Source organism: Taudactylus pleione, unplaced genomic scaffold, assembly GCF_031769625.1.
Source record: "Taudactylus pleione unplaced genomic scaffold, aTauple2 ptg000333l, whole genome shotgun sequence".
NCBI lineage: Eukaryota > Metazoa > Chordata > Amphibia > Anura > Myobatrachidae > Taudactylus > Taudactylus pleione.
Genome location: NW_028284734.1, coordinates 1,108,704 through 1,129,856, shown reverse-complemented (window position 1 = coordinate 1,129,856; position 21,153 = coordinate 1,108,704). Strand labels below are relative to the sequence as shown.

General features: G+C 44.4%; 1 protein-coding gene across 2 annotated transcripts in view; it reads left to right on the top strand.

Moving 5' to 3' along the window:
- IQGAP2 (IQ motif containing GTPase activating protein 2) overlaps positions 1-21,153 on the top strand; it is a 319,379-nt gene that overhangs the window by 254,880 nt on the left and 43,346 nt on the right. For both annotated transcript variants that reach the window (XM_088443725.1, XM_088443724.1), the window contains 3 exons: positions 595-744; positions 12,684-12,847; positions 14,213-14,437. In XM_088443725.1, coding sequence (XP_088299851.1) covers positions 595-744; positions 12,684-12,847; positions 14,213-14,437 — 539 coding nt within the window. The remainder of the gene's footprint in view (positions 1-594; positions 745-12,683; positions 12,848-14,212; positions 14,438-21,153) is intronic.

Genomic DNA, 21,153 nt, shown 5'->3' with positions numbered 1-21,153 from the left:
TTACAAATATAGTAATAAAATATTACTATGTTTCACTGTATATTTAAGGAATGTGAATTAAAAGGATAAAGTCCACGACATGTTGCCTAGTAATTTTAGAAAATCCTGGTACTCTTTGTTCTTATACAGTTCCCAGTAGGAGGAGATCTATTATCCCATATTGGAGTAAGTTTGTGATTATAGACCTGTAAAATACATATCAGCTTTTATCCTGCATCTTCTGGGAGATCCAATGAAGGTCAGGTCAAGGAAGGCGGGGCCATGACGCTAAGATTCACTTAATCACTGCCCCTCCCCATGCAAAGCAGTGACGGGAATTCCAGGGGACAGGAGAGATGCCATCTTTCCTGGGAGCCAAGAGAACTCCCACAAAATGAAAGAGGTACCTGGAAATTCTGTAAGAGCAGGCGACTATGGAGTCTGTCCATTAAGTTTATCTAATATAGTTGTTGGTTAGAGAAAAACTGAAAGTAAGAATTTGGGGCTTTTTGGTTGTGATACTGTAGGAAATGTGTCATTTACTGAAACCTGTCACTAGGAAACATCCACTTTGAATTCACTGTTGATCATGGAATGTTGTGTATTCCTGTGCAGGATGTTGTGTCTCACAGCACAAAGCTGAACAAAAAAAGCAAAGGTCAAGTAGAAGAGATGCTGACTGTGGATAAGCAAGGAATTAAAGGGCTGAGCAAAGAGAAAAGGAAAAAGTTGGAGGCATACCAGCATCTTTTCTACCTTCTGCAGGTACCGTATATGTAGGGTGTGAAATAAATAAAAACAATTGTGTAGAGGCTAGGATGTCTGTCTTCAATGTGATCTGTCCAATCCTTTCACATAGGTCAAAACTGTATAGCATGATGCATGCACAGGCGCAAATAGTTTTGCCTTTTAATTATTGCTGCTTCAAAAATACAGGCAGACTCACCGTAAACACACCTGTGCCTACATCTTGGGATGGCCATTGACCGTTGATAGTTTGCAACCATTGAATGTCTTTGGCTGATGGCAAGTGGTTTTGCTATTGACGACGTAGCACTGATGTTGCGACATCGATGACTGATGGCCAATGTCTGCGCATGTGCAGGCTAAACCATTAATGGTCTCTATCAATGGCTTAAAACTATCAACCATCGATGGTATAGTATTCGATGGCCATCACTACCTGCATCTCACAGGCAATTATATAAGCCCCTAGTTCAGTGGAGTCATTAGGTATAAATGGAGCAAACTGGGTGTCACCATTCTTGGTGATGTTAGTGTGCAGTGCCCAGCTCCCGGTCACTGAGGATGAGCCACCAGTGTGGGGAGAGTCTCTGGGGGCTGGCCATGCTCCATGAGTGACGAAAATGGGTGTTCCGCAAGGCTACACCCTCTTTTTCAGACCCGTGTGGGACTCTATTTAGCGCACTGAGTGACACCAACCAGAGTGACGCCACTGTCCTAGCTGATTAATATGGATCATTATGCCAATTTAACCTGGAATTGCCATATATGACGAATTATAAAAACATGAATATGTCGTGATTAATTGAGCTTTATTTTTAAATATACACAGCACTAATAAATGAGCAGGTATATAACAGGAGGAAGTGAGTGAATTAATTTCAGAAATGTCTGATGTATTATGACTTGGTGTCTGCGAAGCCTTGAGCTTCTCTATTTGTTTGCTTTTTAAGTTCTGCTAATCTGGTTATTGAGAGCGTCCTATTCCACACAACTTTACAGAAAGCACTTTGGACACTGGAAAAGATTGAGAATGGAACTGGTACTGGACAGATTTGCAAGTGGTTTAGCATTTTGGGGATTACATTTATTTTGATTACCTTGATCCTGCCTAGTTAAAAAAATAAATTGTAAGAGGCTTCCATGAGGGGTGGTCAGTCCTAAGCTTTAACAGAAGTGGGAGGAAGTTTTCTTGGTTTATTAGGGCAGTGTAATGTTAAATCCAAGATGTTTGATTTTCCTATCTGACACTTGAAGCTATAATAAGTGTCCTTTTCTTGTGAATAGATCCCATCATAATCCTTCAGGGTTGTCAAAAGTTCATCAAATTGTTTGTGATATCTTTAAGCTATTGTCAGCATCTCCACCACATGCATATCCTATCGGTGATCTGATCATAGCTGCAAGGCATTCAATCACCAGAGCAAATATTAGAAGGGACATCGAGCATCCCTGTCACATGCCATTGTTTATACAATTTAATCATCCCCATCAACTAGAGTTATGATCCATGGAGTCCTCTGAGAAGTAAAGCACTTTGATACCAGTCAGCAATTCTCCAGATAGTTGGAACCACAAATTGCCAGGAGACCCTGTTAAACACTTCATGGCCACAGAAAGTATTCCTTTTTGTGTCCTCTTAATATTCGAAATTTGGAGCAGATCAGTTGCCCTTGTGTTGTACTTGTCTTGACACCCTTAGATGATTTCCCTACTTTATGTATTACAATGATTTGGGCTTCAAGCATGGTATCAGGAATGGTTCTCCCCATAGTACGGTGTTAAGCATAGATTAGATGTGGGATATGAGGGCATCAGAAAACGTTTTGTAATGGCCCTTACTATAAATGCAAGGGCCTAGGAATTTGCCTATTTTTTTAAATATTTTTTCTTACTTGGGTTGTTTTTTCTGGGGGCACCTGTGTAACCAATTCAGGCAGAAAGTTCACCCATGGCCTTGACCTGTTGGTTCTTGTTAGAAAGGAAGTTGGAACTTGGTAGGAACCAGAGCAAGGAGAAAGAATCTAGACCAATATCTTTTATTGCAGAAAGGAGGAGGCTGTTAACATTGTCAAAGGCCTTATGTCTAGGGTAGACCAGTTCCCTGTTCGTCTGCTCATGCCGTCTATCATTTGTCACCTCGCCCAGAACTGTAGTTGTACTATGTTGACAACAAGATTGCATTAAGTTTAGCAGGTTTTCGTCTTGCGAGGGTATTCAGGATTTCTGTAGAAGATTTTTCAAGTTTAAATAGATGCATTATAGTTACCACTGATACCACTTTCAGATATAAAATCCCGTCTTCAACCCGGCTGTGTTCAGTTCTGGAGGCCATATCTCCAGAAGGATATTAATATATTAGAGACTGTACAAAGAAGGGCAACTAAAATGGTGCAAGGTCGTGGGGCGTGGCCTAGGAGCGCATGGAGTAGCACGTAAGTTATAGTGCTCTCCAGGTTTCATCTATCCGGCTAAATATCCTGCTTTTCCCCGGGACCCAAACACTTACCGGCTGGCGGTGGAAGGTGAGGGGATCCTCCTGTGTGACACCTGAGCCGCGGCGCTGCATTGCTGGTGCTCCCAGGACACCCACACCTTTAGGCCTGCTATCAGGAATAGCCACGTGACGCGCCGGCGGCGCCTTCGTCGGGCTGCCCCCTCTCCATTACATTCGGACGACAAGTCGTCCTGCCTGCTGCCTGACTAAGGTGTCTGGACTTTGCTGGGAGAAGCGAGGCAGACGGGCGGCGCGGAAGCGGAGTCTGTGACGCCTCCATATTTCAGGCTTGCTAGCCTAACCACGTGACTAGCTGGCGCCATCTTCCTTTGAGTCAGGGGACTGGGCTATATGCTCTGAACGCTCTGCAGGGAGACCAGTGACAGGTGAGCTATCCGGAGTGGCTCCTATCTCGTGTGTGATCTGTAAATGCTCCTTGGAGTCCTGCAGTGCCCTACAATCAGTCTCTGTGACAATTAACCTTGATACTATTAACATAAACCAGTATCTGTTGCTACAGGGGAGCCTTCTCACCATAGACCTGCATGTGTTTTATATAAATCATCTCCAAAATCCTGTGCTTTCTCTGTGCGTAAGTGCACACTTGTGCGGACTGTACTATCTGCATATAGAAATATGGTGAAGCATCAGCATCAATCAGCTGCGGCTGCAAAACTAGTACAATATGCCAGAGGCTCTGGTGCTCAACCTAAAACTGCTGATCATGGGAGTGATTCTCCTCCTGTCTCCCCCGCTGATTCTGCGGCCTCAACTTCAGATACCCCTTCAGACCTTGCAATGCAGCGTGTTATCGATGCAGTCACGGCATGCAAAACCAGACTCTCTGATAAAATTGGTAAAGTCCAATCGGATCTATCGTTAATACACCATGATCTGCAATATGTCAGAGAATGAGTGGGTGAGCTTGAAACCCGTACGTCCACTTTAGAAGATCAAATAACACCCCTAGGTGTCAGAGTTGGATCCCTAGATGCACAGATGTCAGCGGTCCAGAAAAAGCTGTCAGACATGGAGGGTCGGTTGAGAACAAATAATGTGAGATTTGTGGGACTGCTGTAGAAGGAAGAGGGCAGTAATCCAGAGCAATTTATTGAAAAATGGCTGACTGATACTTTTGGTAAAGACTCGGTTTCATCATACTTTTCAGTGGAGAGAGCCCACCGTTTTCCCTTTAGGCCCCTGCCACCGGGGGCCCCGCCCCACACGCTTATTGCAAAGCTTCTTCACTACAAAGATCGGGATGTTATCCTTCGATTGGCCCGTACGAATGGGCCCCTGCAGTGGAATGGGTCTCGGATTTCCGTGTTTCCAGATTTTGCCATAGAGATTCAGAAGGAGAGGGCACAGTTCTCAACTATAAAAAGGCGCCTGAGAGATCTCAACATACCATATGCTATGATTTATCCATCCAAATTGAGGGTGGTGGCTGACTGAGAAACAAAATTCTTTGCAGCCCTGCGGGACGCGGCTCTGTGGCTGGACCGACACAGGCTGGCGAGACTCCCGATAGCCCAAGATTGAACCTTGCATATTTCCTTTCTGTTGGTGTGACTTTTTGAATTGTTACAACTATTGAAAGTCCGTATGTATACGAATATTTGAATGTGACCAATCTTGTTTGTATTGCCAATATACATAATTGGCTAATTGAAATTTTTTCGTATGCTAAGGTACAAAGCACATCGCTAGTGGAAAGTTAACTTTCTGTTTTTCTTTATGATGTCCCGGGCACACATTTATAGACCTGGAGACCTTATTTGTATTATGCCTTAGGGCCATTATATTTATTGACCTATTTATATTGTGTATGTAGTGGGGTAGTGGTATAAATGCACTGCCTTAGTTGATTAATAGAAGACGTAGGAATAAGAGAGGGGGAGGGTTTTGTTTAGTTGAGGGATGAGGTATGCCGTAGTTCAGTCTGGTGTACAGGGAGTGGGGTGGGTGAGGAGTGTAAATTGTTGGGAGGTTTTTGTGCTGTTTTGGTTTTGTATCCTTCAGAATTGGCAAAGTTTGTACTACTTGAGGGCTGGACGATTGGCCTCCCTAATATATAAGCACTGCAGTACTTTAAGATGGCATCTCTAAATGTTAATTTCTTATTTTGGAAGGTCAGAGGGTTAAATGACAAAATCAAGCGCTCACTAGTCATTAGACAAATTAAACAATATGCAGCTGATGTTATTTGTCTAATGGAGACACACTTAGTTGGAGGACGTCTGATGTCATTAAAGAAACCCTGGGTGGGCTGGGCGTATCACTCAACGCACACATCAATGTCCAGGGGGGTCTCGATACTAGTACGTAAAGCAGTTCCCTTTGTATTGGATCAGATACAAACTGATGTAGGGGGTAGATATATTTTTCTAAAATGCAGAATACATTCTTTGTCATTATTGCTCCTGGCAATATATGTCCCTCCCCCGTATTCACGCGAAATTCTTAAAAAGGCGGCTGAGTTTATAGCTTTGTTCCCAGGATTACCAATAGTATGTGCCGGTGACTTCAACAATGTGATGATCTTGTCACTAGATAGACATGTTGGCACAGGTCAAGCCGGTAGCGACCGGGGGACTGGGTTTGCGAACATGGTGAGTGAGATGGGTTTATTTGATGCATGGAGACTTAGGCACCCACACGAAAGGCAATACTCATATTTCTCCTCTACTCACAAATCATTCTCTAGAATTAACTTGGCCCTGGTAACACCTAACGTGATGCCTCGTATACAGAAGATCCACTATCAAACTAGGGGCATCTCTGACCACTGCCCTATTTCACTGACCATTGATTTAGAAGGCCATAGAGGACAATCTTTCTGGAAACTAAATCCGTTTTGCCTAACACGAATGAGTGCTGGTCTTGAACTGGAAGCTGCATGGTCAGAATTTTTTGTTTTAAATAGCGAACCGTTTTTTCGACCCAGTTTGTGGGATACATTTAAGGCGTTCCTTAGACGTACATTGATACAGAGGGTGGCCAGCCTAAAATCGTTTTATAAAAAACAGGAGCTTGAACTGGAGACAATGTGTAGAACGCTGGAGCTGACATACCTTTCAGATCAGGGGCGTATCTACCCATTGGCCAGGATGGCACTTGCCAGGGGCGCCGGCCAATGGGGGGTGCCATCCGTCGCCAGGGGGTAGAATCAAGGCAGGGCTGCCTGTGGCTCGGCGGCTCCTCAGTGCAGCAGAGATGAGGTGCACATGCCGTAATGACGTCACTTTCGCCTTGTTAAAAAAAAAATAAAAAAAAAAAGCTTTATTATTATATGTACCAGGCAGCCGCTGGCAAGCGATGGCAGCTGCACGGACCTTGACATCTAGGAACTTCCTAGATGTCAAGGTCCGGGCAGCCGCCATCGCTTGCCAGCGGCTGCCTGGTAGATACATAGAATAAATAAAGCCTTTTTTTTTTAACAAGGCGTGCATGACGTCATGTGCGCCTCATCTCTGCTGCTGCACTGAGGAGCCGCCGAGCCGCAGGCTGAAGAAGTCGGTAAGAATTTGTGGGCTGCGGGGGACTGGTGGCTGGATGGTGGGGGCCAGGGACCGGATGCGGGGGGTCAGAGACCGGAGCAGGGGGCTGGATCCGGGGGTTCAGGGACTGGAGCAGGGGCCTGGATCCAAGGGGCCAGGGACTGGAGCCCAGTATTACAGGCAGGCTGATGGCTGGGGAGACAGGAGGGTGATGGCTGGGGAGACAGAATGGGGATGCTGGGGAGACAAAAAGGGGGCAGCCTGAAGAAACAGAAGGGGGTGCTGGCTGATAAAACATGGGGGATGGCTAGGGATACAGAAGGAGGGCTGCCTGTAGAGACGTTATAAGTACAGAGTAATTATTCAGAAAATATGGGGGGGGAGGAAGGCGCCAGTCCATTATTTTGCCAGCGGCGCTTGGATCCCTAGATACACCCCTGTTTCAGATAACACTGAATCTAACAGACAGGACTGGGTGGATGCGCAAAAGGCGTGGACAAAATGCTTGGAGGATAAGGCAAACTTTAAACTGCTTTTCTCTTCTCACCACATATATGCCTCAGGGGATAGACACGGATCATATTTGGCCAATTTAGCTAGAGGCGAGAGATCATCTATTAATGTGGCCCAAATTATTGACAATGATGGAATGGTATATAATAAGGTACCTGATATTGCCAAAGAATTTGCGAAATATTACCGTCAACTGTATAGTTCTCATTTGAATGATGGGGCACAGGATATTCGCAGATACTTGGCGGATGTCTCTCTTCCAACAATTAGTCCAGAAGGCCGTGATCTTTTAGACTCCCCCATAACTATAGAGGAGATTGAGCTGGCCATTAACTCCTTCCCCACTGGGAAAGCTCCAGGGGTGGACAGGATCCCTCTCGAGTTGTATAAGAAACACAAAGCCTTTTATTTACCTTGCCTGCTCAAACTTTTTAATCAAATATATGAATATAACAAACTCCCAGACTCCATGTCAGAAGCTCTTATAATTGTTCTGCCCAAGCCTGGTAAGGACGCCTCACGTACCGATTCGTACAGGCCCATATCATTACTACCCACTGATGTAAAGATAATAGCAAAAATTCTAACTACAAGAATTAACCAAGTTATATTACAACTGGTTCACCCAGACCAAACGGGCTTTATACCTGGCAAATCAACTGCCATCAATCTTAGACGCCTGTTCACCCACTTGCAAATGCCGCAAGATGATGACTCAACATCTTTCATAATGTCTCTTGATGCCGCTAAGGTATTTGATTCAGTGGAGTGGGAATACTTATGGGGAACACTGGAGAGATTTGGAATTGGTCCGGGATATATAAGATGGGTTAAATTGCTGTACTCAGCTCCAGTGGCAAGAGTTGCGGTAAATGGATTTGTCTCCTCCCAGTTTCCACTGTACCGGGGCACTAGGCAAGGCTGTCCCCTGTCTCCTATCTTGTTTGCTCTTGCCATTGAACCCTTGGCGTGCAAGATTAGAGCCTGCCCTCATATATTAGGACTTACCTTGGGAACTAAAATAGATAAAATTGCATTATACGCAGATGATATTTTACTGTTCATTTCAAAATATACAGATTCCATGCCGCATGTTTTAAGTACTATAGACACATTCGGTAGATACTCTGGTTTACGTGTAAACTGGGACAAGTTTTACGTACTTCCATTTATAGATCCTGGTCCAGCCACTGATGCATTTTTCGTTACAATGGGTAGATTCTTTTAAATACCTTGGGATCTGGATTACAAAAGATCCCTCGCGGTATCTGCCGCTTAATATTAAGCCCCAACTTGAGTTTATTAAAACTCGAATCTCCGTTTGGGGCAAATTACCACTCACTATGACAGGCCGCGTTAACTCAGTAAAAATGGTCCTGCAACCCAAACTACTGTATGTATGACCAGACGTAGAGAGTCAGGTGGTCTGGCATTGCCCTCATTTAGATTGTACTATTATGCCACACAGCTGGCACATTTATGGGAGTGGTTTCAAGAATTACAGGCAGATTCAATGATTAAATATATTATGGTTGGGAGCGGCACAGGTTTGTCTCCGGTTCAACTACTCCTTAGTGATAGTTTGGTAATTGTCAGACTCCCCCTGTTTAAACAAGCTGTGATGGTTTGGAGATTGGCCTCGCGGATTTTAAAGGTGGAGGGATTGGATCCAGATGCCCCGTTGGCTCACACGAGGACGCTTACTGAGCTCTCTGAGTTGCAAGTTGGGGAAATATGGGGAAAATGGGGAGTGACATCTATTGGGCAATTGTATCGAGAAGGATATCTGAAATCTTTTCAGCAAATTCAGGACGAGTTTAAAGTCCCTGGGGTACTTTTACAGACTCCTTCAACTCAGTCATGCTCTTAATGCCCAATTTGGAAGGGCTCCTCTGCTACTTAGTGACTCATCCACTTAAAATAATGATGACGTCCATGGGTTCTCGCCATCAGATTTCTATTTTATATAATAAACTACTAGATGGGCATTGCGACTCGGATCTAGCGCATATTTGACAAAAATGGGTAAAGGATGTTGGTGCACTCTCGGGTGAGGCATGGCGAATAGCCGTGGCCAGTCCACGCAGTGCCACGGTATCCGCTAGATATCAGCAGATACAGTTGTTTATACTTCATAGAGTATATATGACTCCTACTAGGTTATGTGCCATTGGGGGTAGGGTGAATACGCAATGTCCCAAATGTAATTCAACAGAGGAAAACTTTTGGCACCTTATATGGCAGTGTCCAAAGATAAACACTTTTTGGCAAGATGTCGTATTATATCAGATACGGGTGTGTCACGGGATGTCCTCACCCCGGTATCCTGCATTCTAGCTAATATTGAGGATGATTCTATTGGCAAATACCCTAAAATATTTGTAAACAATATGTGCATGCTCGCTAAAGTGTGCATAGCGAGGGAATGGATGGCACCTCTTGGCCCGAATATTAATATGTGGCTATCGTTGGTAAACAAAGTAGTTTCACACGAAAAATATGTATATATAGCCAGGAAATCGGAAAAAAAATACTTTAAAATATGGTCTAGCTGGCTTGAATCGTCCTATGCCCGCCATGCCAATTAAGGGTCTTTCGATGATTGGTGTTTGCTTACTGAGTCCTGATGATAATTGTCAAATGTCTGATACAATAATTTTCCTCTGTATGATGCTTGACTGTGATTCCAACAACATATATACTTGAGACTTAATTGATTGGAAGTTTAAACTATAAAATATGAGACCATGTCCTCTTTGAAAGTAGAATATATCAATTTATTGTGGATTAACAAATGTCAAGATAGTGCTTTTTACAACAATTCAGCAATGTTATTTCAATTTTGTTTGTAAATGTTTCTAAAAATCAATAAAAATGTATTGAATTAAAAAAAAAAAATGGTGCAAGGTCTACACCACAAAACGTACCAGGAAAGACTAAAAGATCTTAATATGTATAGTTTGGAACAGAGAAGGGAAAAGGGGGACATGATAGAAACATTCAAATATAGAAAGGGTTTTAACAAGGTAAAGGAAGGAGACATTCTTCAAAGAAAGAGAAGTATTGGAACAAGAGGGCATGTTCTGAAACTGGAGGGTGGTAGGTTCAGGGGAAATTTAAGGAAAAATTACTTCACAGAAAGGGTAGTGGACAAGTGGAATAGCCTCCCATCAGAGGTGGTAGAGGCTAAGACAGTAGAGCAATGTAAACATGCATGGGATAGACATAAGGATATCCTTCAGTAAAAGTAAGGATCAATAAGGGTTGAGGTAACAATATATTTAAAAATGGGGCCGACTAGATGGGCCAATTGGTTCTTATCTGCCGTCAAATTCTATGTTTTCTATGGACCCGGGACACCGAGTACAGGTTGAAGCCGGGATACCCCTTTCACACCAAGGGGGACAACACGGGTTACTCCTCGTCACCCTTCAAACCAGTCTTGCGATGACCTGGGTCTTCCGGCATTCAGTGGGCGCTTGTACATTATCTCCTCTCCAAGCGCCACTGTCCCCGGCCAATCAGTTTGTTTAAGGCATGATCTGGTCTGAAAGACCCGGGTCACACCTTTCGCACTTGAGCCTGGCCGTCTACCCGGGTTGTAAGTACCGGGAAAAACCTTGTTACCTAGCTTCTTACACCGCTTTCAGACTTGCGTCAGACCCGGTGTTGATGCGCGTTCACGCACAAGAACCCGGGATTTAGGCATAAGTCTGAAAGGGGTGTAAGATATCTTTGCCAATCTGTGGGCTGTATAGTGTCTGCACCAGCACTTTTTCTGATATCCCACTTGGTAAAGATCTACAATCTCTTTTAGGGGGAGATGTATCAAGAGATAAACTGGACAAGTTGCCCATAACAACCAATCAGCTTCTAACGATCATTTAACTACCGAATGACAGAAGCTGATTGGTTGCTATGGGCAAATTCTCCCTTGTATTTATTTTGAAGGTTAAATACATCTCCCCCTAGGCAGGAGAATGAAAATTTGTTAAACTAGGGAGGAGATGTATCAAACCTTGGAAAGAGAAAAGTACCAGCCAATCAGCTCCTAACTGTAGTTTTTCAAACACACCCTGTAAAATGACAGGAGCTGATTTGTTAGTACTTTATTTCTCTCCAAAGTTGGATACATCTCCCCCTGATAAGAGGTAAACCTGGTTTGCATGAATACCTTTGAACAATAGATTCTGGTTGTTGTAATGAAAAAGCTACTGGGGGGGGATGTACGAAGGCCCGGGTGCACATCAAAACGATGTGTATCCCAGCCGACCCGACGCCTGATGGAAGTACAGTATATATCGGGTGGCCTGTACAAACTGCACGATCCTGTATACAAATGCGCAGTATACCCTTCCATCCTGCATTCACTGTTGTCAGCGACGATGTCGTAGCGGGCGTGCACAATTAAATGTGTGGTTTTAACTCATTACTTAGATTAAGAGTAATGTGTGGCTCCTTTGAAGGATAGAGGACCCCAGTAGTGTATCGGTTTGCCTGTCACAGCATGTGCATAGTGCAGGGGTTCCCAACCACAGTCCTCAAGGCACACGAACAGTCCTGGTTTTAAGGATAGCCATACTTGAGCACAGGTGTTTTAATTAGTACCCCAATTATTTTGATTTAACCATCTGTGCTCAAGCATAAACATCACTAAAACCTGGACTGTTTGTGTGCCTTGAGGACTGAGGGAGGGAAACACTGGCATAGTGCCTGACCTTTGTTTATAAGCGACTACATTCCATAGCAGAAGCCCAGGTTTCAGCACTATTTGATGGACTATGAAAAAGCACTTTAAAAACACATGGGGCAGTCTGTAAAATGTGTAAGAACAGCAAATTGCATAGAATGTGGGTAAAGAATCATTTATAGCCTAATACATTTTTTTGATTACTCGTTTCCCCCTGAATGTTTGTGTGATACCTCTCTAGGTCTAACAGTGCTTGCCGGAACAGAATGCGGATACTTTTCAACATCTCTGGAGATACCATATTTGGTACAAAGCTTAGCAAAAGAAGCTTTATTTATCTTTTTTTGCTCAAGTGTTCTATGTCTTGCTTACATAATGTATGACGTCTATTTACTTTCACATGTACTGTATGTATACAGTGACCAAATACTCTGAACTCTGCTTGGTTTAACATGTCACAGAAACTCTGCATTCCCAGAGATGGGTTCGAAACCCCAGCCGTAGTAATAATGTTTGCATCACATCCATTTAAATATAAAAGTGACTGTATTCAACTGTATTATACCAATACATTTATCAAATGTAATTAATAAGCTAAAATTTGTATTTCTAGGGATGCATTTGGTTGTTTTAATAAATATATCTTTATATGTTTATACTCTATTCATTTGTGAGTGGCTTATGCTCATTGATTGCAGTATTTTCCCACTCTGTAATGTCTGTGTCATCCTACAACTTAGTTTTTGTTTTGTTTTTTTAGACTAACCCAACGTACTTGGCCAAGGTGATTTTTCAGATGCCCCAAAATAAATCCACTAAGTTTATGGACACGGTGATCTTCACACTGTATAATTATGCCTCTAATCAACGGGAAGAGTACCTTCTTCTAAAACTCTTTGAAACTGCCCTGCAAGAGGAAATAAAGTATGTAATGATTTACATTGCTATGTTCTATTTGTGCATAGAAATATACAGGGCCGGCCCGAGCCTAATATATTTGTTTAGCGAAGATACATTTTGGCGCCCCCTGGTGGAATTTGCACATGCTGAAGGAAAGGGGTGTGGTCTCATGGGAAAAGCCATAATCACGAGCGCCACCCTGTAATTCCAATCATGCTAGGTACATGCCTATGCTCCCAGTCCCTTTCTCCAGTCAATAGATGCCGCATGCATGCGCATAGCATCTATTCACCATTCCCCCCCCCACCATCTGTGACACTTTCTGACCAAAATAGGGATGGTTGGGAGGTATGCTAAAGGAAAGGTCTCAAAAGAAAGGGGTGTCACAATAGTATTCCCAATTCTAACTACACCACACAGCGCAATCTTATTCACATTACACCACACATAGTGCCCCTGATTCACATTACACCACATAGTAATGTCCCTTATTTACGTTCTGACATACAGTAGTGCCCCTTTTACACAATGCCAACATTAGTGCCCCTTATACACAGTACCCAGAGTAGTAGTGCCCCTAATACAATGCCCACAGTAGTAGTGACCCTTGTACAATGCCTCCAGCGGTAGTGGCACTTACACATAATGTCCACAGCACTGGTACCTCTTATGCAGTGCCCCCAGTAGTGGTGCCCCTTCTGCAATGCAACCAGTAGAAGTGGCCCCATTAGTAGTGCCCTCTGCACTAGTGCCCCAAGTGGTAATGCACCTGTAATAGTGCCCCCAAAAGTAATGTTCCCTGTATTAGTGCCCCAGTAGTAATACCCCTGTAATAATGCCCCATGTAGTTAGCCCCCAATAGTAGTGCCCCCAATAGTAATGCCCCCAGTAGTAGTGCCCCCAATAGTAATGCCCCCAGTAGTAGTGCCCCTGTAAAATTGCCCCCAGTAGTAAGGCCCATGTAAGAGTGCCACGCGCACACACACAAAAAAACACAGAATACTTACCTTAAGCCCCGATCCTGCGTCCGCTGCCGTCCGTCGCTCCTCGGAACTATGGGAGCCCGGCTGCCGATGCGGGGGGCGGGGCGCCCGCTAGTAAAATCTCAGCGTGCGCCCGGCAAAAGGAGTTTCCCTGTGGCGGCCAGGCGGGGAAGGAGTGTGGAGGGGGGGGGGATTGCGGGAAGGAGTGTGGTGGCGGGAGGGTGTGTGAAGGAGTTTGGCCGCTCTGGGGATTGAGTTGTGGCCCGGTGGCTAATCAAAGCACCCTCTGCTGGCTGGCGCTCTACGCACCTGCGTAGTCGACGTAACTGGCCGGCCGGCCGGCCCTGGAAATATATATGTGACTACAGATGGATGAAGCATGGTAATCTTGTTTTTATGATCTCAGGTCCAAAGTTGACCAGATACAAGATATAGTCACTGGGAACCCGACGGTGATAAAGATGGTGGTCAGCTTTAATCGAGGTGCTCGTGGACAGAACACATTGCGCCAACTGCTGGCACCCGTGGTAAAAGAAATAATTGAAGATAAGTCACTAATTATTAACACTAGCCCAGTCGAAGTATACAAGGCGTGGGTCAACCAGCAGGAAACAGCCACTGGAGAAGCAAGGTTAGCCATCCCATTTTAGACGTTAATTTTACCCATTTGTGATAGAAATTAGCCTACTGCTGTAATACACCCCCTGCCAACCTTCCTGGGTGTGATGGGCTGTATTTTGTTGGATCAATGCAGAATGATGGGTGCTTACATCAGATTTCTGGCACCATGTTATTATTATTATTATTATTATTATCCTTTATTTATATGGCGACACAAGGGTTCCGCAGCGCCTTACATAGTACATAAACATAGTGCACAAACATAGTACATAGACAGTAGAGCAGAACAAGAAAACAGTGTCATACAGTTTAAGACAATGCAATACAAGTACATGGTATATAAACACTGCTGCAACAGAAGCAGGATGGCAAAAGTCACGGGTTAGGTGCTTTTGAGTATAGAGCAGATAATATAAGTAAAGAAAGGATAAGCACAAGAGGAAAGAGGCCCTGCTCGTGAGAGCTTACATTCTAGAGGGGATGGGCAAACAGACAGGGGTGACACGGATGGGGTAGAAAGTGAGCGTGGGACAGAGGGTTAGGACGACAGATGGCTGGATTCCTATTTTACAGTATGTGTGGAAGTCATTTGAATTAAGATTTATGCCACTGACATTCTACTTTAAGAGGCAGTTTTTGTAGGTGTCTGTGGAAAGCCATGGCTGTTATATCAGTTTACGTGAAGTCTGACGGGTAGCTGAAGCCACTTCGTGAAGGGCTATTTAGAGAGTTTGGTTAACGTATAAACTAGGGGTGTGCACCGGCCACTTTTCGTGTTTTGTGTTTTGGTTTTGGATCTGGATCTTTCTTCGTGTTTTGGATCTGGATTGGTTTTGCCAAAACCACCCTTCCGTGTTTTGGGTTCTGGGTTTTGTGTTTTGGATCTGTATTTTTTTGAAAAAAAGCATAAAAACAGCTAAAATCACAGAATTTGTAGGTTTTTCTGCTCCTATGCTATTATTAACCTCAATAACCTTAATTTCCACTCATTTCCAGTCTATTCTGAATACCTCACACCTCACAATAGTGTTTTTATGTCCAAAAGGTTGCACCGAGGTAGCTGGATGACTATGCTAAGCGACACGAGTGGGCGGCACAAACACGTGACCCATCTAGGCGTGACACTGCAGTGGCAGACAGGATGGCATTGAAAAACTAGGCCCCAAACTGTACATAATGCAAATAAAAAAAAGAGGTGCAAGATGGAATTGTCCTTGGGCCCTCCCACCCACCCTTATGTTGTATAAACAGGACATGCACACTTTAACAAACCAATCATTTCAGCGCCAGGGTCTGCCACACAACTGTGGCTGAAATGATTGGTTCGTTTGGGCCCCCACAAAACAAGCTGGCAATTTATCTGTCCCTGCACAAACTGGCTCTACGGAGGCAAGATGTCATCCTCATCCTCCTCATCCACCGATTCCTCACCCTCTTCAGTGTGTACATCCTCATCCTCACAGAGTATTAATTCGTCCCTGCTGGAACCACAGGTCCCTCTGTACGTTCTGGAGGCTGGTCTCCCTGGAAGAGTTGATAATTCATTTTATGAACATCATCTTCTCCACATTTTGTGGAAGCAACCTCCTACGCCTTTCGCTGACAAGGTTCCCGGCTGCACTAAACACTCTTTCGGAGTACACACTGGAGGGGGGGCAACTCAGGTAAAATAGAGCCAGTTTGTACAGGGACCTCCAAATTGCTTCTTTTTCCTGCCAGTACAGGTACGGACTGTCTGACATGCCTACTTGGATGCTGTCACCGATGTAATCCTTTAACAGACAGACGCACACGCTTGTCACTGCTGCTTTGAGGATTCAAGTGCGGCTACAGCCCACACAATTCACAAAGACAGAAAAAAAAAAAGAATATTTTTATTGTTTGTGGAGCACACTTTGAGGGTTACACCACCCTTTAACAGACAGACGCACGCTTGTCGCTGCTGCTTTGAGGATGCAAGTGCGGCTACAGCCCACACATTTCACAAAGACCGAAAAAAAAAGAACAATATTTTAATTGTTTGTGTAGCACACTTTGAGGGTGTCACCACCCTTTAACAGACAGACGCACGCTTGTCGCTGCTGCTTTAAGGATGCAGGTGCGGCTACAGCCCACACAATTCACAAAGACAGAAAAAAGAAGAAGAATATTTTTATTGTTTGTGTAGCACACTTTGAGGGTGTCACCACCCTTTAACAGACAGACGCACGCTTGTCGCTGCTGCTTTGAGGATGCAAGTGCGGCTACATCGCACACAAGTCACAAACACATTAAAAAAATAGTTTTTTATTTTTTGGAGCACTTTGAGAGTTACACCACCCTTTAACAGACAGACGCACGCTTGTCGCTGCTGCTTTAAGGATGCAGGTGCGGCTACAGCCCACACATTTCACAAAGACCAAAAAAAAAAGAACAATATTTTAATTGTTTGTGTAGCACACTTTGAGGGTGTCACCACCCTTTAACAGACAGACGCACGCTTGTCGCTGCTGCTTTGAGGATGCAGGTGGAATCTAGACGGGATTTGGAACCGAGGACACACTACCTCCATCAATTGTCTAAATCCCACTGCACTAATGGCGGATACCGGACGCACGTCTAACACCAACATAGCAGTCAAGGCCTCAGTTATACGTTTTGCTTCAGGATGACTGCTGTCGTACTTCATCCTCATCGCTAGGGACTGTTGGAGGGTCAATTGTTTAGTAAAAGTAGTGATGTTCCTACTTCCTCTCTGGGATGATGAACAACTCCCAGCAGCAGCAACAGCACTAGGAGGAAGTGGTTCTTGATCTTTCCCTATTTTATTTTTATCGGAGAAAGTTTGGTCCTCCATTTATGTTATATTGATATATATACATGCGGCTAAAGCGCACACAAACACAGAAAATATTTTTTTATTTTTGCTGGAGAGTAGTGCACTTTGTGGGTTACACCACCCTTTAAGAAATGAGCCAGCCGGCTCTTTACTTATGGGACACAGGCGCACGCTTGGCGCTGCTCCTTTGTTGATGCACGTGCAGCCACAGTGCACACAAGTCACAAACACAGAAAATATATATTTTTTTGGTTTGGAGTGTACTTTGGGGGTTACAGAACCCTTTAACGGTCAAGCCAGCCGGCCCTTTACTTATGACACAGGCGCACGCTTGGCACTACTTTGTTGATGCACGTGCGGCTACTGCGCACACAATTCACAAACACAGAAAATAATTTTTTTTTTGGTTTGGACTGGAGTGTACTTTCGGGGGTTACAGCACCCTTTAACGGTCTAGCCAGCTGGCCCTTTACTTATGACACAGGCGCATGCTTGGCACTACTTTGTTGATGCACGTGCGGCTACTGCGCACACAATTCACAAACACAGAAAATATTTTTTTTTTGGTTTGGACTGGAGTGTACTTTGGGGGTTACAGCACCCTTTAACGGTCAAGCCAGCCGGCCCTTTACTTATGACACAGGCGCACGCTTGGCACTACTTTGTTGATGCACGTGCGGCTACTGCGCACACAATTCACAAACACAGAAAATATATTTTTTTTGATTTGGACTGGACTGTACTTTCGGGGGTTACAGCACCCTTTAACGGTCAAGCCAGCCGGCCCTTTACTTATGACACAGGCGCACACTTGGCACTACTTTGTTGATGCACGTGCGGCTACTGCGCACACAATTCACAAACACAGAAAATAATTTTTTTTTTGGTTTGGACTGGAGTGTACTTTGGGGGTTACAGCACCCTTTAACGGTCAAGCCAGCCGGCCCTTTACTTATGACACAGGCGCACGCTTGGCACTACTTTGTTGATGCACGTGCGGCTACTGCGCACACAATTCACAAACACAGAAAATAATTTTTTTTTTTGTTTGGACTGGAGTGTACTTTGGGGGGTTACAGCACCCTTAACGGTCAAGCCAGCCGGCCCTTTACTTGTGACACAGGCGCACGCTTGGCACTACTTTGTTGATGCACGTGCGGCTACTGCGCACACAATTCACAAACACAGAAAATAATTTTTTTTTTGGTTTGGACTGGAGTGTACTTTCGGGGGTTACAGCACCCTTAACGGTCAAGCCAGCCGGCCCTTTACTTATGACACAGGCGCACGCTTGGCACTACTTTGTTGATGCACGTGCGGCTACTGCGCACACAATTCACAAACACAGAAAATAATTTTTTTTTTGGTTTGGACTGGAGTGTACTTTGGGGGTTACAGCACCCTTTAATGGTCAAGCCAGCCGGCCCTTTACTTATGACACAGGCGCACGCTTGGCACTACTTTGTTGATGCACATGCGGCTACTGCGCACACAATTCACAAACACAGAAAATAATTTTTTTTTTGGTTTGGACTGGAGTGTACTTTCGGGGGTTACAGCACCCTTAACGGTCAAGCCAGCCGGCCCTTTACTTATGACACAGGCGCACGCTTGGCACTACTTTGTTGATGCACGTGCGGCTACTGCGCACACAATTCACAAACACAGAAAATAATTTTTTTTTTGGTTTGGACTGGAGTGTACTTTCGGGGGTTACAGCACCCTTAACGGTCAAGCCAGCCGGCCCTTTACTTATGACACAGGCGCACGCTTGGCACTATTTTGTTGATGCACGTGCGGCTACTGCGCACACAATTCACAAACACAGAAAATAATTTTTTTTTTGGTTTGGACTGGAGTGTACTTTGGGGGTTACAGCACCCTTTAACGGTCAAGCCAGCCGGCCCTTTACTTATGACACAGGCGCACGCTTGGCACTACTTTGATGCACGTGCGGCTACTGCGCACACAATTCACAAACACAGAAAATAATTTTTTTTTTGGTTTGGACTGGAGTGTACTTTCGGGGGTTACAGCACCCTTAACAGTCAAGCCAGCCGGCCCTTTACTTATGACACAGGCGCACGCTTGGCACTACTTTGTTGATGCACATGCGGCTACTGCGCACACAATTCACAAACACAGAAAATATATTTTTTTTTAGCACTTGGGGGGAGCACCCCTGATGGATAGAGCACCCCCTGGACAACACTACAGCACCCCTTTAGGACTGGGACACTGCACAGGACTTTGGAGTGGATACAGCCCCTATGGAGAACTGACTGCACAACACAGTCCAGCCAGCCCCTATGGACTTTGAAGTAGTGGACACAGCCCCTATTAACAACAGCAGCACAGCACAACACAGCCAGCCCCTAAGGACTTTGAAGTAGTGGACAACAGCAGCACTACACTACACTACACTACACTACACAGCCCAGCCAGCCCTAACTCCCACCCTCCCTCTTCACTGTCCACAGCCGAGTGAGAAAATGGCGCCGACGCGGGTACCTTATATAGGATCCAAAACCCGCGAGACTCGGAAGACGGGATGATGACGTTTTGCCTCGATTTCAGATCCAAGTCAGGCGGGAAAAGTCGAGCCTGATTCGGATCGGACTCGGATCGGGGGGGCTCGGGGGGGTTCGGATTTCAGAAATCCGAACCCGCTCACCCCTAGTATAAACCAGCAGTCTCAAGTAAATGTAGAAATTGGTAAAAGTAGTTATTGTAAAGAGATGTTCAGATGTAAAATAATAAGTTGTGATCAAGTGTGAATTCTATAAGGCACATTTATTGATTTGGAGGGTGATGGGAGACATGTGAGGTTTGCAGGATATTTATTCCATAGTATATCCGCTGTCCGTGTGTGGGGCCTGGATTTGGTGATATGTCACCAGATAATAAAAGCAGAAGAATGGAGAAGTAGATATAGTTGTAGGTGTGTAAAACATTTTTATAGTGACACAATGAGGCTGTAATAGTCAATTTTTGATGAAAGGAAATCTCATTAGTTTTTAGAGGAGGTGAGTGACTCAATAGGGCGGCAGTGTGCCCAGAGAGGGGAGATGCAGGGAGAGTTAGGGATGTTATATCCTTAGAGAAAATACAAAGGAGGGATTTGAAAAAAAGAAATGTGTAGTACATGGTGAGTTTTAGGTTTGTTTTTTTTTAGACAAATTTTAAGTAATGTTATCTTAATCTGAAATTACCTAAGATGTTGGTCAATGTTTGTTCAACTGTTTGATTAACTGTTATGTAATCACACTTTGTGCATTTAACACTTGGTGTTTTTAACCCCAGCTGCAAACAGCCCCAGCTGCCCCTAGACTGAATATAAGGAGTGGTAACCCTTGATTAAGACAGGCTACAACTGGCTCAATTGGCTTGCTGATCAAAGGAGATAACTTGCTCTGAGTTGGAGCAAAAACCAGGCCAGATATATACCATAAACTATGCTTCACTGACCAATACAGACTATACAGGAAGAGAAAAAAAAAAACTATGCAAGAGATACAGTCACATACATTTGAATCCACACACGATAGCAAGCATGAGGTTCTATGCAGAATATCGGTGCAATAAGCAAGATGAGACAGTCACATACATTTGAATCCACACACGATTGCAAGCATGAGGTTCTATGCAGAATATCGGTGCAATAAGCAAGATGAGACAGTCACATACATTTGAATCCACACACGATTGCAAGCATGAGGTTCTATGCAGAATATCGGTGCAATAAGCAAGATGAGACAGTCACATACATTTGAATCCACACACGATTGCAAGCATAAGGTTCTATGCAGAATATCGGTGCAATAAGCAAGATGAGACAGTCACATACATTTGAATCCACACACGATTGCAAGCATGAGGTTCTATGCAGAATATCGGTGCAATAAGCA